Source organism: Aotus nancymaae, unplaced genomic scaffold (genome assembly GCF_030222135.1).
Source record: "Aotus nancymaae isolate 86718 unplaced genomic scaffold, 86718_ANA_hifiasm-v0.15.2.pri h1tg000014l, whole genome shotgun sequence".
NCBI lineage: Eukaryota > Metazoa > Chordata > Mammalia > Primates > Aotidae > Aotus > Aotus nancymaae.
In genome coordinates, this window is record NW_026988425.1 from 119914485 (window position 1) to 119931223 (window position 16739).

Below are 16739 nucleotides of genomic sequence, written 5' to 3' on the forward strand. Positions count from 1 at the left end.
AAAAATTGTTCTCACCACACTGTACACGTTAGCTGATTCAGCCATTATCTTAGACGTGCATCATCTTTTATTTGTATTATTTCCCCCCAATATCTCCTCTCTTTATTATGCTGATTCTTTCCACCCTCCCAAAACTTCAGGGGAAAGCTCTGGCAATTTAAATGATCCAAATAAGGAGGCACTGGCTAAGACAGAAGTATCTCTCACCCTGACCAACAAGTTTGATGTACCTGGAGATGAGAATGCAGAAATGGATGCTCGAACCATCTTACTGAAGTGAGTATCAAAAGTAGGAAGATGAAATGGATGTAATCCAAATGTTTCCTGGCCTTTGGAGCAGGAACCTGCTGGGTCATACCTGAAATGACCATACTGCCTCTCATACTTGTCATAATCCCAGTCACCAGTCACCTTGCATATTGAACTTGGCACAGGACTTACCTGCCTTATTTTGCTAATATGCTACAACGAAATGTAAATCTTGGAAAGCCTAACCCTCGTACCTACTTATGGTTGGGTAAATAGCCTAGTGCCTTGAGTACTGTGTGCTGGCCGCTGCCGCTTGGGACTTCCATGAGGTGCTGTTTGTGCTGCTGCTGATTCGGTCCACTTGAGAGGAACTAGAACACTGGTAATATTTAAATGCTTCCCCCATCTCGTTTCAGTACAAAACGTTTAATTGTGGATGTCATCCGGTTCCAGCCAGGAGAGACCTTGACCGAAATCCTAGAAACACCAGCCACCAGTGAACAGGTAAAATTTAGGGTTTAACATACTCCTTTGTTTGGTAGATAAGCCCTCCTGATAGGTGCATGTCAGAGAAAGGACGGGGGACGCAAATAAGAGGTGGTAACTTAGGGGTGAGCGTGAACGTAACTGGGGGACAGCGGTAGTTATGTCTCATGTGAAAAGTTATTGGTTCATGAGTCCAGGGGGCGATGTCCTTTGGGCAGGAAGCTCATTGGTACTTGCCTGCAGAATCAGTGTGTCCATCTGGTATATCCGTCCCTTGGTATCTATAGGGGATTCGTTCCAGCACCCATTCTGCCCACCTCTCCACCCCCGGCCAAAACCAAAATCCATAGATGTTCAAGTCCCTTCTATAAAATGATGTAGTATTTGCATATAACTCACACACATTCTCCCATATACTTTAAATCATCTCTAAACTACTTATAATACCTACTGCAATATAAATGCAAATAGTTGTTACTGTATTTTTAAATTTTGTATTATTTTTTATTATTGTTATTTTTGTTTCAAATAGTTTTGATCCAGGGTTGGTTGAAACCATGAATGTATAGGGATTTCTTTTGCAGTTTATTGAATATTTTACGGTTGGAATTCTGTTAAGTGCCTTGGTAGGTAGAAGAAAAGTACAGAATGTGGCTCCTAAGCTCAGTGAACTCATGATCTTGTTAGGGAATTGTGACATATATACCTGAAGCAGTGATGCAACCATTCAAAATTAACTATGATATTGACTGAATAAATGATAGCAGTTCAGGAAAGAGGCCAGTGAAGCAGTGCATTAGGAAAGCTGCCTAAAAGAAGTGGAAGTGGAGCCAGATGTGTAAAGGTGGATAGGAGTTGGGTGTGCATGTAAGACAAGAGAGGGTACTCAAGGCAGGAGAGCGATGTGAGCAGAGGAACAAAGGAGGGAGGAACGTGATGCAACCAGACCCCTTGTCTAGAATGAAGCTGTAGGTGGAGGTGAGCAGTGAGAGAGAAAACATGAGACCAAATTATTTAGAACTCACAAGCTAGATGGGAATTTGGCACTGCAGAGATAGGGAATAAAGAGCCTCTATAAGGTTCAAGACCATTTAATGTTAATTAATCCAGCAGTACTATCAGAGCAGATGGTAGTTGAGTCATCTAGGTGTGTGATAAGATCCAGTGGGGTGGGCGAATGGGGGTCGGGACCTGGCATTGTGAAGGGTTGGATGAGTCATGTCCTATCTAAGACGTTTGTTTCTTTTTTTCTCTTTTTTTTTTTTTTTAGCTTGAGACAGAATCTCACTTTGTCACCTAGGCTGGACTGCAGTGTCGTGATCTTGGCTCTCTGCAACCTTTGCCTCCTGGGTGCAAGTGATTCTCCTGCCTCAGCCTCCCGAGTAGCTGGACTATAGGCTCATGTCACCACCACACCTGGCTAATGTTTATATTTTTAGTAGAGTTGGGGTTTCACCATGTTGGCCAGGCTGATCTTATTGACCTCAAGTGACCTGCCTACCTAGGCCTCTCAAAGTGCTGGGATTACAGGCATGAGCCACTGCACCTGGCCGAAGACCTCTGTGTCTTATTTGTCAAATAAGGAAAGTAGGTCAAGTCATTCATTTCCAAAATTTAAGCATGGTAATGTTGTATTACATGACAATTTACCTAGAAGCCAAGTATATAAAGCAGGTACTCTGCCACTCTGAAGCTACTCTGATAGCTAGGAATAGGGCATCTGAAATCCAGCCCTATAGGATTCTGTGGTACCTCCGGCAAACCCTTAAGGCTGCACAGAGAATTGTTTGGAAACCATTGTTTTAAATGAATTCTCAGCTCTCAGTTGCTATGACTGATTACCGATTAGATATGTGTGAAAGGCAAGTAAGGACATAGAAAACAATACTTGAAACATGTTGAATCTGCAAAGAAGTTTGAAGTAAGAAAGGAGGAGCCAGTCTTTATTGAGAACCTAGTATTTGTTTGGTGCTTTCCCCTCTGTTCTTTTGTTTAATCCTTGCAGTATTCCTTTGAGGTGAGTCTTTTCATCCTTATTTTATGGATGAGGAAACTAAGACGCTTACAGGTTAACTGGCCAAGGTCATCAACTTGTAGTGACAGAACCAGAGTTGGATCCTATTCTGTCTGCCTCCAAAGCTTATGCTCCTTACATTATGTGATGCAGAGTAGTCTTGACATTAGAAAAAAAAAAGGGAAATATTGGGAAAGGGAATTGTCCCACTTAGGGGGGAATTACAAGTTTGAACTATAGGCCATCCCAAATGTAAACATCCCAGTACAAACAGTTCAGAATATGGCAGAGCCATAGTCACAAAGATTTGGGATCTGTCAACACAGAGGCAGTTACTGAAATATTGAGAGTAAACAGTTAGAAAGAAATGGCCATAGGTCACTTGGAAGTACCAAACCACGTGTAGAGCAAGAGGATGAGCAAGGTAACAACTAAGAAAAGACATTGGATTTTCAATGGGAGAATGGTAATTGGTGATGAGTGCAATAAAGAAGAAAGTGCTGAGGCTGGGCACTAGTAATCCTAGCACTTAGGGAGGCTGAGGTCGGGGGATCACCTGGGGTCAGGAGTTCAAGACCAGCGTGGCCAACATGGTGAAACCCCATCTCAACTAAAAATACAAAAATTAGCCGGGCGTGGTGGCGGGCACCTGTAATCCCAGCTACTCAGGAGAATCGCGTAAACCTGGGAGGCAGAGGTTGCAGTGAGCCAAGATTGCGCCATTGCACTCCAGCCTGGGCAACAGAGCCAGACTCTGTCTCAAAAAAAAAAAAGAAAGAATAAAGAAAGTGCTGAAAGAATGGAACAGCGAGTGTAGATCATATGTTGGACAGGGACAGACATTGGATGGCCACTATGAAGGATGGCAGTATCAGGGAAGGTGTTTCCCTCTTACAATGTGGCATCTGCAGCATGTTTGAAAGCAGATGCCAGGCTCGAGCATGATTCCACCTGGACAAAGTGACAAAAAGAATTATCAGGGATTTACTAAGCACTGGTCTTGTTGTGTTAGTATAGTTATAACATTTATACAGCTAAGTTCTGAATAAAATTAAATGGCTTCCATGTCTCAAAATGTGGTAGAGAAAAATGACTTTGTAGCCGGTAGAGTCCAGTCTCACAATTGTACCTGAAGTCCAGGAGAGAAGCCCTAAGCAGTTGTGTGATTGTGTAGATATCATCTCTCACAGGTAGAAAGAGATGTGCCTCTGCTTCATGTAGTTTCTCATCTAGCACTTGGCAGGGGGCAGAATTTTTTTCCTTCTCTTTCCAGGTTGGATTTTTCGAACTGTATAAGTTCAGGTGTGGATTCAAGTTTAGGATTAGTGTGGTAAACTTGCTGAGAACTTCTTTTTCCCATCTATAGGAAGCAGAACATCAGAGAGCCATGCAGAGACGTGCTATTCGTGATGCCAAAACTCCTGACAAGATGAAAAAATCAAAATCTGTAAAGGAAGACAGCAACCTCACTCTTCAGGAGAAGAAAGAGAAAATTCAGACAGGTTTAAAGAAGCTAACAGAGCTTGGAACCGTGGACCCAAAAAACAAATACCAGGAACTGATCAATGACATTGCCAGGGTACTGCATTTGGGGGACAGAGGGGACCTGGCCTTGTTGAAAGCCGAGGGGCTCATAAAGAGACGGTAGTTGTTCAGATACCAGCGTAACTTCAGTTCATGGCACATTTGTGTCCTCCTAAGAAACCGTGTCTGACTCTCCAGCATGAGGGCCTTGCTGACCCTGAGGTGGCTTATTCCATGGCCTAAATTACTAAGGAGAAGACCTTAACTAGAGCCTCCTGTGGCCTTAAAGAATTTGTCTTTGGCCTTAAATAATTCTTCCAAATCTTTTTCATGATTACTGTGAAATATAAATTCACATCAAGCTGATCATAAAATCCTTGATTTGTGTGAATCATCTCAAGCTGAGGAGCTTTGGTGAGGACTACGAGTTTAGGTGTTCTCTGCTGTTATACTAAGATCATATATTATGCACATCTGGGAACTGGGAGTTGATGTATTATAATTCTCTTCTTCTCCCTGTCCCAACAAAATATTTAAGAGGTCCAAACCAGCTTTGCAAGTAAATTCTAAAAATGTATAAGTCTAAATGTAACACATTTCCCTACTAGAAGATACAAATGAGGGAAGGAAATTTGAGATCTTAATTTCTCTCTTAATTTGTGAAAACAAATTACTGCCTGTTGAATGTATAGTTAAGCCAGGCACAGTGGCTCACATCTGGAATCTCAGCACTTTCAGAGACCAAGACAGGAGGATCAGTTGAGACCCCGTCTCTACAAAAGAAATTTTTTTTAATTAGCCAGGTGTGGTGCCATGTGCCTGTAAGTCTCAGCTACTCTGGAAGCTGAGGTGGGGGGATCACCTGAGCCTGGGAGGTCAAGGCTACTATAAGCCATGATTTCAACCACTGCACACTCCAGCCTGGGTAACAGAGCAAGACTCTGTCTCAAAAAAACAAATTGTGTAGTCATATTTAAGAGAGAGTAAGTATTGCTGGATTCTGGCATGAAATGATAATGACTCAAGAAGTGCATGATACCTGTCGTTGTTTTTCTAACTTTAATAATTATGTCTCAGGATATTCGGAATCAGCGGCGGTACCGACAGAGGAGAAAGGCTGAACTAGTGAAACTGCAGCAAACATATGCTGCTCTGAACTCTAAGGCCACCTTCTATGGGGAGCAGGTGGATTACTATAAAAGCTATATCAAAACCTGCTTGGATAACTTAGCCAGCAAGGGCAAGTGAGTATTTTTTCTTTTATAAGAATCAATGTCAGGGAAAATAATTATTAGAATGAGGAAAAAGCAGAGGCAACTGAAATGACATTGGAAATTTTTGCTTAAAATACGCTGAGTCTATATATTCTATTAGTCTTTTATTTTGCCTCTAATTATCTGTGTAATTGTGTAGTTCTGTTTGTTAGTGTGTGATGTAAATAATGGGTGTGGGATTTCATGGATGCTTGTTGCTAAGTATTCCTTTTGCAAAATACCTTTTTGGGGCTGGGAAAGGTGACTCACACCTATAATCCCAGCACTTTGGGAGGCCAAGGCAACTGTATCATTTGAGGTCAGGAGTTCAAGACCAGCCTGGTCAACATGGTGAAACCCCATCTCTTCTAAAAATACAAACATTAGCTGGGCATGGTGGCACACGCCTGTAGTCCCAGCTACTTGGGAGGATGAGACAGGAGAATTACCTGAACCTGGGAGACTCCAGCCTGGGCAACAGAGCAAAACTCCGTCTTAAAAAAAAAAAAAAAAATCTTCTTGGTCCTAGAAATTAAAATCATGGAAGGAGATCATCTAGTGGTCCCCAAATCACTTAAGGAATATTATGCAAATTTGGATCCCCTTTCCCTCTCTATACTTTCTGGGGACAAGATTATAGGCTTTGATTTTTTCCTGGGTGCTGAGGAAAGTCTGATCCAGCCTTCTTGGCACTGGCCACAAACTATCAGCATGCCCATTTTACAGGGAGGAAACTGAAAACCCAGAGAGGTGGGGTGACAAGAGCAGATTTTCCTTGTAGGGTTAGTTTATTTATTCCTTTTTGTTTTAACAGTTTTCAAATCTCAGAAAGACTGAATGAATAGAACAATAAGCACCCATATGCCCTTCACCTAGATTCATCTGTTTTTAACATTTTGCCATGTCTGCTCCCCATCTCTCTGGCTGGTGCATGTACTCTGTTTTTCTCTTTCTCCTGGAAGACTCCTTGGGGTCAGATAGGGCTGATGGGAAGGGATGAAAAATAGGTCCACCTAACCAGGCTTGCAGAGCTGACTCCTGTGAGCTTTTGACATGTTCCTATTGTTCTTTGTGCACTACCTGACTTTGTGTCACAAGATGTTTCATGTTCAAGCTGTAGATTCCCCTCCCCAGGTCCAGAATGAACTGTTTCTTCAAGCATCCCTGGTTTCTTTGAACAAAGAATGATATTTAGAAACCAAGATATAGACACTAGATGTGTTCATTGCCAGATTTGTTGTGGCCTCCAGGCCTTCTAAGCAGACAGACCTAGATTCTCATTTCTTTTTTAATGCTACATATTATTCCATTATACAGATAGATATAACAGTTTGCTTAAACAGTTCTCCACTGATGAACATTTAAGTTGTTTCCAGTTGTTTGTTATTATTTTTTAAATTCTGCAGCAAATAACCTCTTGTACATACGTCATTTTGAAAATGTGGGCATATTTCTGAAGTTACCACTTCTTGCCTAAATTATCCTAATAGCCTCTTAACCCGTTTCTTTTTCCTTGTTTTCATTCATCTGTAATTCCTGTGCTGGCTTGAACGCTCTTACAAAGTGTTTATTTGATGGTATTTTTATTTTTTCCCTACACAGCCAAGGGGCTTAGAATAACTCTTTCACTCCTGGGATTCAGTGCCATTCCCTCAGGCTGCCATCAGAAGCTCTCGTAGTTACTCGTTAGGTGCTTAATTTCCCAGAGACATAGGAGAATTAAGACTCTGTTAAATTCATGGACGTATTCTCAAATATAATTTAAACTCAAAATGGAAGCAATTTGGTAGTATTTCCCCTGTTTTGTGGAGGTATTGCTTAGGCGAATTCTAACATTTGTTGGCCATTTTAGAATTGGTATGTTACTTATGTTTATGTCTGGAAGTTTGGTTTCTGACCTTGTTTCCTTCAGTTACCAAAGATGAAGATTCATAGTAGATGGTTACTTATAGAAAATTACATGATGTGATTTTTTACAGAGTCTCTAAAAAGCCTAGGGAAATGAAAGGAAAGAAAAGCAAAAAGATTTCTCTGAAATATACAGCAGCAAGACTACATGAAAAAGGAGTTCTTCTGGAAATTGAGGACCTGCAAGTGAATCAGTGAGTCTTTGCTTTTTCTTTTATAAGCTGATTTTTATTTCTGCATTTATCACATCTTTGTCTTTTTGTCTTCATTTCTCTTTTCTGAGTGGTTACTTTTAATGTTTTTCATTTATTTACATACTGCTATGTGTAGAATTAGGCCTCACACTCAGAGTTAATTTGTCATAAAAGAGTTTTTCTTTTCCTTTTCTGTAAAACATTTGTCTCAGAACATGTTTACTTCTTTGTTTGGGTCTGATCTTAATTTTTCCTCATTAAAGCAGGAAGCCATTCCTTAGATTTCTTCTATTTCTGAACCAAGAATAAATTAAGAGTAACAATAAGAGGAGTTTGCTTTATTCCACTTATAGCTACGAACCAGGCACTTATCTTCATTTTCTTTTCTGGGAAGTATCATCTTGCTTTGCACATGGCTCATGGACCGGATGTGTCATCCTCCCATAGGTCCTGGGCCCAGCATCATTAGCAAGCATTTATTGAGCATCTTTCTGCTCAGTCACCCCTGTGACCTCTGTTTGGGGGTGGGGGGAAACAAAACACTTTTTAAAAAAATAACCTTTTACATTTTTCTGATTCTAAAATAATATACATTCATTATTAAACTTTGAAATATGGTAAAGCATAAAAAAGAAAACACTTGTAATTCCACAAGCCAGAGATAACCACTGAAATTGTTTTAATATATTTTTTTCTGTTCACATAAAGATTATCCATGACTCACCCACTTGTTTATCTAACTACCTTATATATGTATATATATTTTTTATTTTATTTTATTTTTTTGACAGTCTCTCTGTCACCCAGGCTAGAGAACAGTGGTGTGATCTCAGCTCACTGCAGCCTCAGCCTCCCGGGTTCAAGCAGTTCACCCGCCTCAGCGTCCTGAGTAGGTGGCACTACAGGCGTACACCACAACACCCAGCTAAGTTTTTGTGGTTTTAGTAGAGATGGGGTTTTACCATGTTGGCCAGGCTAATCTCAAACTCCTGACCTCATATAATCTGCCCACCTCAACCTCCTAAAGTGCTGGGATTACAGTCTTTTTTTTTTTTTTTTTTTTTTTTTTTAACAATCTCACTCTGTCGCCCAGGCTGGAGTGCAGTGGCGCAGTCTCAGCTCCCTGCAACCCCCACTTCCCAAGTTCAAGTGGTTCTCCTGCTTCAGTCTCCCACGTAGCTTGGATTACAGGTGCCTGCCACCATACCCAGAAAATTTTTGTATTTTTAGTAGAGACGGTGTTTCATCATGTTGGCCAGGCTGGTCTTGAACTCCTGAGCTCAAGTCATCTACCCTCCTCAGCTTCCCAAAGTGCTGGAATTACAGGCATCACACTTAGCCTCTAACCACTTAATATTTTTTAACACAAACTAGGACAATACTGTTTATGGTCATGTATCCAACTTTTTTTTTACAACATTATGCTGTGAGCATTGTTTATATTCATTGAAAGCATCCTTTTTAATGAGTATATAATTTTTAAATTTTTTTTAGAGACAGAGTCTTGCTCTGTCACCTAGACTGAAGTGCATTGGTGTGATCACAGCTCACTGCAGCCCTAACCTCCTGGACTTAAGAGATCCTCCCGCCTAAGCCTCCCATGTAGCTGGGACCATAGGCGAATGCCACCACACCCAACTAATTATATTTTGTTGAGACAGGGTTTCACTTTGTTGCCCAGGCTGGCCTTGAACTCTTGGGCTCAAGCAGTGCTCCTGCCTTGGCTTCCCAAAGTGCCCGGATGACAGGCATGAGTCTCCGCACCCAACATTTCCCTTCTTTCGTCATTATTTTCCACTACTGTTCAAGTGCTGACCTCTATCTGCCTTTCTTTCTTCCTTTTATTTTGCTTCTTTGGGCTTAGAAACTAAATAACCAACTAAATCTGTTAAAATTATTTATCACTTAAGATAAATATCTTTAAGGAGTAACCTGTGCGGTGTTCTAGTTGCGTGTGTGTTTCAGTATGTGGGTTTTTGTGACTTTTCCTTTAGCTCTCAGTGAACTTTTTGCATCTGTCATGGTTCTCAGCTCTGTTCATAATAGGTAAGGTAGCTCCATAGTTGAGTTCCAGAAATCTGGGATGCTACACTTTGATCACCCAGAGAATATCATAATCCCTTTTTCTTTTGCCCCCGCCCCCAAAAATTTCCTGGCATATTACATGTTGTGAATGAGTGATAACTTAAATATTTTTAATAATAACAATTTATCTTTGGTTATACTGAGTGTGCTTATATACACGGCACCTACTTTTTCTAGAAAACCACCTCCCTTGGTGTTTTTTTGCTGACCCCCTTGTTTATTTACTTCTCCCAGTCCTCAAACATGCGTGTATTCACACGCACATACCCTCTCCTTCCAGCCCACTTTCCTCTGTTTTCTCCTTTTATCATTAGGTTTCATTTTTGGCCATGTGGAAGTGAAGAGAATTTCTGTGCTGTCATCCCTTCTCAGGCTACTTGTGGCACTCCCCAGTGGTTCCTCTTTCATAGCATGCAAGTGCTGCAGGCAGAAAGAGGTTGCCATTCCTCTCTCCAAGTCCCAGAGCAGATGGGGCCTAGGCGTGGCAATCCGGCTGCTTCCGCTGCAGACGTACTTTCCACTTGTGTTTTCTACCCATTCACCCTTGAAGACTTGGTTTATCTCCTTTCCCCATTTCACAGAACATTTTTATATGAGAACGTAAAAACCACACCCTTATGATGTTATGTTTCAACAGGTTTAAAAATGTTATCTTTGAAATCAGTCCAACAGAAGAAGTCGGAGACTTTGAAGTGAAGGCCAAATTCATGGGAGTTCAAATGGAGACTTTTATGTTACATTATCAGGTGGGTAGGCACCAGTAGAACCAAAAGCTTTCTCTATGACATTCTTGTCCAGGTAGGAGAAATAGACAAAGAGGAGACTCCCTTGAGGAAAGCTGTCTCCATTCAGCAGTGAGCTAGGCTCCACGCTGAGGGAAAGAAGCTGAGGGTTTCAGTGTGTCTGGTTTGGTGTGTGTGCCCTGGAGAGCTTTTGCAAATGTAAATCCTCAGAAAACATTTATCTGAAGCTTCCACTTAGTGTGTTACTAAATAGAGCTGATACCTTGGACTTGAACAAAATGCTTAAGTACACATGCTGACATTGCAAAATTGTAAGCCCACTCAGCTTGAAATCTTTTTTCTCATTTTGATTTGATATAGGTGCTTAAAGGTTAGAGACACTTCTGACAAGGTGTGTGTAAATTTTATGTTTGTAAACTGAATCCTATCTTAAATCCAAAAAGAACTCAGGAGTGACTCATTTTTGTAGCCTAAAGTTCCCTAGTGTTTATTTAGAAATATCTGCTTTTTACCCATTAAAAAATAGCAGGGCATTTAGAGGATTCCTAGGTGGCGTCCAGACTCCTTTAGCTTTGTGTGTGTGGCACCAGATAGTCTGCTCCTTTTTTCTTGCACTGCTTTACACAACCATGCTCTGCCAGCCCAGGCAGGTGCCTTCCTGTGAGTGTGCGTTTGGGCTTCTGCTCATGCTGCCCTCCCTCCTCTCTCCCTCCCTCCCACCCCTGCCTCCCAACCCCGCCCCTCTTGTTCCTCCATCTTTTGTGGAGTACTTGCGTGTGTGTGCCTCCCCCAGCCAAGCCATAATAGGTGGTTTCCCCTTTGCTTCTGTAGCCCTTGCAGACATCCTCTGTTTACAGTAGGTGTTGACTTATTTCCCTTCTCCCCCCTAAAGCCATAAACTCCTTAAGGACAGGTAGTATTTCTTAGTCATCTTCGTTTCCTTCTCAGTGACCAGTAGACCATTAAAACATGTTAGCTAAACAATGTGAAATGATTTTGTGATGCACATAGCTAACTAAAGTACTTCCACCAAAAAAAAGGGAACCTCTTATTCCCTCAGCTTCACCAAATTATTTTTTTAATTTAAAAAATGTTTTATTTAAATATGGTGCTGTCAGAACATATTTTTATTTTTTAATTTTTTAACCAATTTGTGTTAGGCCAACCAGTCTGCCTATGGTAGTTTATTCAATGTGGGGTGACTGCCAGGTTTGAGTATTATATTAGGCACAGGTCCCAGCAACCCTCATGGAGCTGCTAGGATTTTTCCAGCAGATGATTGAACTTACAGGGTCCTTTCTTTTTTTTTTTTTTTTTTTTTTTTGAGATCTAGTCTCACCCCGTCACGCAGACTTGAGTGCAGTGGTGCAGTCTCCACTCACTGCAACCTCCACGTCCCGAGTTCAAGCGATTCTCCTGCCTCAGCCTTCTGAGTAGCTGGGATTATAGGCATGCACCATTATGCCTGGCTATTTTTTATATTTTTAGTAGAGACGGGGTTTCACCATGTTGGCCAAGCTGTCTCGAATTCCTAACCTCCTGATCCGCCTGCCTCGGCCTCCCAAAGTGCTTGGATTACAGGCGTGAGCCACCGCACCCAGCCTTGTGGGGCCCTTTCAAGCCCTTTGACCCTTGCTTTCTCATCACCACTCTTCCAATTTTGGAAGTGAGACCACTCAGATTGCATAAACTTGTTTAGGACCAGTGGTAAAGATAGCAGGAAAAGCAGGAGCTTTGCAGTCAGATCTGGATTTACCATGTCCGTCTCTGTCCTGTTGTGCAAGTCATTTAACATCTCTGAGCCTCAGGAGTTTATCTTTAAAGTTAGGATAATCACACCTCATAAAAATTTGTGAGGACTTTAAAAGATGCTACATAATGTGCTTACACAGTGCCCGAGCACATTATGCCAATAAAGCACCAAGTTCTCTTCTTTTCCCTTGCCTTCAGGATAGAGTGTTCTTGTGTGGAACAGAAATGAAGAATCTAGCAGATAGTATTGAGATAACATTACTAGCCTTGTCTCATTTCCTGCGCTTAGTATATTTCATCATAGGTTTCAATGCCTTCGCCTTTTCCAGATTTATTAAAACTAGTGACCCATAACGTGGATGAAATGTGAAAATGTCAGTGTGACTTCTGAAATCAAAAGCTGAGATGTGTGTGGCAACTGAACATGTTTCTTTTTCTTTCCCTGTATGATTAATTTTGATATGAACAACATGACTTCCTAACTCCAAATTAACTGAAGACTCCCTTGGCCAGCGCACCCTGTTGCTGCAGCTCTCAGGCTGGTTGCGCAGTGGGTAGTTTCCTAGTTAGGAACTTCTCTGTGGCCCCATTTCATGTCTGGCACACAAGGCAGCCTCGGCCCATCTGGATTCTCGCTACATCATGCCCTTTTTCCTTGTTCCACAGACTTGATTCACTGTCACAATGTTTTGTTTTTTAAAATAGGACCTGCTGCAGCTACAATACGAAGGAGTTGCAGTCATGAAATTATTTGATAGAGCTAAAGTAAATGTCAACCTCCTGATCTTCCTTCTCAACAAAAAGTTCTACGGGAAATAATTGGTCACTTGCTGCCAGCCCAGAAGGATGAAGGAAAGAAGCACCCACAGCTGCCTTTCTAGGTCCTTCTTTACTCATTGGAAGCAAAGACCTAGCCCACAACAACGCCTCAATCTGATGCGCTCCCAATGCCACATTTTTAACTCCTCTCCCTCTGATGGGACATTTGTTACCCTTTTTTCATAGTGAAATTGAGGCTTAGTCTGGCCTTTCTGGATTCTTCATTTTCTTCCATTACTTAGGAAAGACTGGAAACTCCACTAAAATTTCTGTGTTGTTACAGTCTTAGAGGTTGCATTACTATATTGTAAGCTTTGGTGTTTGCTTTAATTAGCAATAGGGATGGTAGGATTCAAATTTTTGTCATTTAGAAGTGGAAGCTATTAGCACCAATGACATACATATATAAGACATACAACTAAAATGTCATGTTCTTAACAATTGTTAGGTTGTCATTTAAAAGTAAATGTCATGTTGTTAACAGCTGTTAGGTTGTCATTTAAAAGTAAAGTTCCTTTCTATTTCTGTCCCATCAGGAAAGTTGAAGGATATGAGGATCATTGCTTCCCTCCCATTGTGCTTTTCTTTATGGACAGGAGCTAATAGACGTGACTGTTGTATGTTCAAAGGATCCATTTCTAGAAAAAAGGAGATATTGTTTTTAAATTTCGTCATCAAACTTGGGCAATTCTGTTTGTGTAACTCTCCGTCTAGTGGATGGGAGAGTCCGGTTGATAAAATTCAGCTACTTAGGTAAATTCAGAATGGGCGAAGACACCTGCCTGTTTGTGTTGGTGCACAGAGATTGACTTGATTCAAAGAGACAATTCACTCCATCCCTCTGGCAGAGGAATGAGTTGGCCCTAGTGTAGAATTGTCATTGTTTTTAAAACTTTTATATCTTAAGAGTGCCTTATCGAAGTATAGATGTATTTCTTAAAATGTGGGTAATAGGAATTTTAAAGATTTATATAATGCATCAAAAACCTTAGGATAAGGAAGGGTTTTTTTAATTGGTTTATCTGTATATCTGAACTCTTGAAACTACAGCTAAAACTCTAGGATTTATCTGCAGGATTGCAGAGAGATAATTCTACCTTAAATTGTCTAAAACAAAAACAAAACCAGTCAACTTTTGTTACATGTGAGATTGAAACCAATTTTTCTCCCATTTTTTTTTCTCCTTTTTTCTTTTGCTCCCCACATTGTGCCTTTATTTTATGACCCCCAGTTTTCTGGGCTTATTAAAAAAAAAAAAAGAAAGAAAAATCAGTTCTAAACATTGAATTTAGGAAGCTTTTGTTCTTGAATAAAAAGTAATATACTTTTTAAAAAATCTGTTTATCCAGGAAAATATATTAAAATCATGCTGCTGAGCCTCTATTTTCTTTTATGTTTTGGTTCGGTATTCTTTAATCATAAATTTTTAGCATTTAAAAATTTACTGATGTACATTTAAAGCCAACAAACTGTTTTAATGAATAACAAGCTATGTGGTGTGTCCCTATTATAAATGCATTGGAGAAGTCTTTTTATGTGACTCTTGACTCAGGTCCATGGTTACAGCCCACAGGGAGGCGTGGAGTGCCATGGAAGGATTCGCCACTACCCAGACCTTGTTTTTTGTTGTGTTTTGGAAGACAGGTTTTTTTTAAAAATAAACATTTCCTCAGATTAAAGGATGATGCTATTACAACTAGCATTGCCTCAAAAACTAGGACCAACCAAAGTGTGTCAACCATATTTCCTTAAAAGAGGCTGTCAATCCCAAGGCAGGCAATAATGAGCAGAGTTTACAGCTCCTTCAATAAAAAGTGTCAATTATTTGTAAGGATTATAGTCCCTCAACACAACCGCTAATGCACTTCAAGAATGTTGATGATGACGATGTAGAATTACGGTTTTAATGGCATAGAAGATACCTAACAAACTCCTGGCATTGAAACCATGCAGTTCTCGATACTGTTATTTATTAGCGGTAGCATTCTGTCCCCTCTCTCTCCTCCTTTGACCTTCTCCTAGAGCAGATATCATGACATTTACCATGAATTTACTTCCTCCCAAGAATCTGGACTGCCCATCAGATTGTTGCTGCACACAATTGCCTTTGTATCTCTGTATGAAATAAAAGGTCATTTGTTCGTTGTTTGTGTTTCTCTCGGTTTTCGTTGTTAACAGTTGGCTACACATCTTGACTAGAGTGAGATGTAATAGTTAAAACCACAACAGCGAACAATGCCTTTCTTTTAAAGGGGAAAACGTAAGTCCACTGTCAAATCACTGAGTGTCTCAAAGTGATTTTTAATGTGTGAATGTGTGACTTCAGCCTTTTTAATGGATATGCTCAAGTTATCTTCACCATAAAAAGAAGGGGGTGGGGGAAGCAAACATTATTCGTCACTTAATTCTGATTGACTAATGGTGGAAAGTTTAAAATTGCAACAACATTTCACCTTTTTTTGACTGACACACTAGGAGTTGAGCACACAGAGAGTGCCCCTTAGGGGGCTTCTATGTTACATGCGAGTCACCAGGAAAGACTAGGGGATGTTGAATGTGGAAAAAGTAAGTCGCAGCAGGAAAAAAGAAAAGAGGGGGCTGGGTACGGTGGCTCACGCCTGTAATCCCAGCACTTCGGGAGGCCGAGGCAGACAGATAACCTGAGGTCAGGAGTTTGAGACCAGCTTGGCCAACAGGGCGAAACCCCATCTCTACTAAAAATGCAAAAATTAGCCAGATGTGGTGGTGCGCACCTGTAACCCCAGCTACTTGGGAGGCTGAGGTAGGAGAATCGCTTGAACCAGGAGGCAGAGGTTGCAGGGAGCCAAGATCTCACCACTGCACTCCAGCCTGGGCGATAGAGTGAGACTCCGTCTCAAAAAAAAAAAAGAAAAGGCTTCCCTGTCAGAGGGCAGCTTACTTAAAAATAGAAACATGTACATAAGCATCCTGTTGTGTTTGTAAACTGTGGCCAGACTATACTGCAAACTTAGTGACAATATGAAATAAAGGGGGAGGCTGGGTGCGGTGACTTATGCCCGTGATCCCAGCACTTTGGGAGGCCGAGGCAGGCAGATCACCTGAGGTCAGGAGTTTCCTGGCCAACATGATGAAACCTCATCTCTACTAAAAAATTTTTAAAAATTAGCGAGACGTGGTGGTGTGCTCCTGTAATCACAGCTACTCAGGAGGCTGAGGCTGGAGAATCTCTTGAACCCAAGAGGTGGAGGTTGCAGTGAGTCAAGAATGTGCCATTGCACTCCAGCCTGGGCGGCTGAGCAAGACTCTGTCTCAAAAAAAAAAAAAAAAAAAAAAAAAGTATAAACAATAATTCTAAAACAGACAATGAAAAATTGGAGGTGATGATTTGTGCAGTTGGTTGGAAGTGACCCCATGCACCTCTGAGGAAGAGTGAGGGAAAAGCATGACTCTCCTGGTGACTGGGGAAGGTGCCCGGAGCCCCAGGTTTCTCATTCTGAAATGGAAATGATGCTGTCTGCTAGCTTTGTTATTGAAACCTGAAATATTGTAATAACATGCTCCACATTGTCCTATAAGGGGGGTGGATCGCTTGAGGTCAGGAGTTGGAGACCAGCCTGGCCAACATGGTGAAACCCTGTCTGTACAAAAAATACAAAAATTAGCTGGCATGCACCTGTAGTCCCAACTACTCAGGAGGCTGAGGCAGGGATTGCTTGAGCTCAGGCGGTTG

At 41.2% G+C, this 16739-nt stretch overlaps 1 protein-coding gene across 1 annotated transcript in view; it reads left to right on the forward strand.

Moving 5' to 3' along the window:
* Positions 1-15173, forward strand: part of IQGAP1 (IQ motif containing GTPase activating protein 1) — a 116566-nt gene extending 101393 nt beyond the window's left edge. The window contains exons 32-38 of the mRNA XM_012463800.3: positions 141-276; positions 666-753; positions 4116-4328; positions 5351-5517; positions 7506-7628; positions 10351-10459; positions 12914-15173. Coding sequence (XP_012319223.1) covers positions 141-276; positions 666-753; positions 4116-4328; positions 5351-5517; positions 7506-7628; positions 10351-10459; positions 12914-13027 — 950 coding nt within the window. The 3' untranslated portion in view covers positions 13028-15173. The remainder of the gene's footprint in view (positions 1-140; positions 277-665; positions 754-4115; positions 4329-5350; positions 5518-7505; positions 7629-10350; positions 10460-12913) is intronic.
* Positions 15174-16739: the final 1566 nt, after the last annotated feature.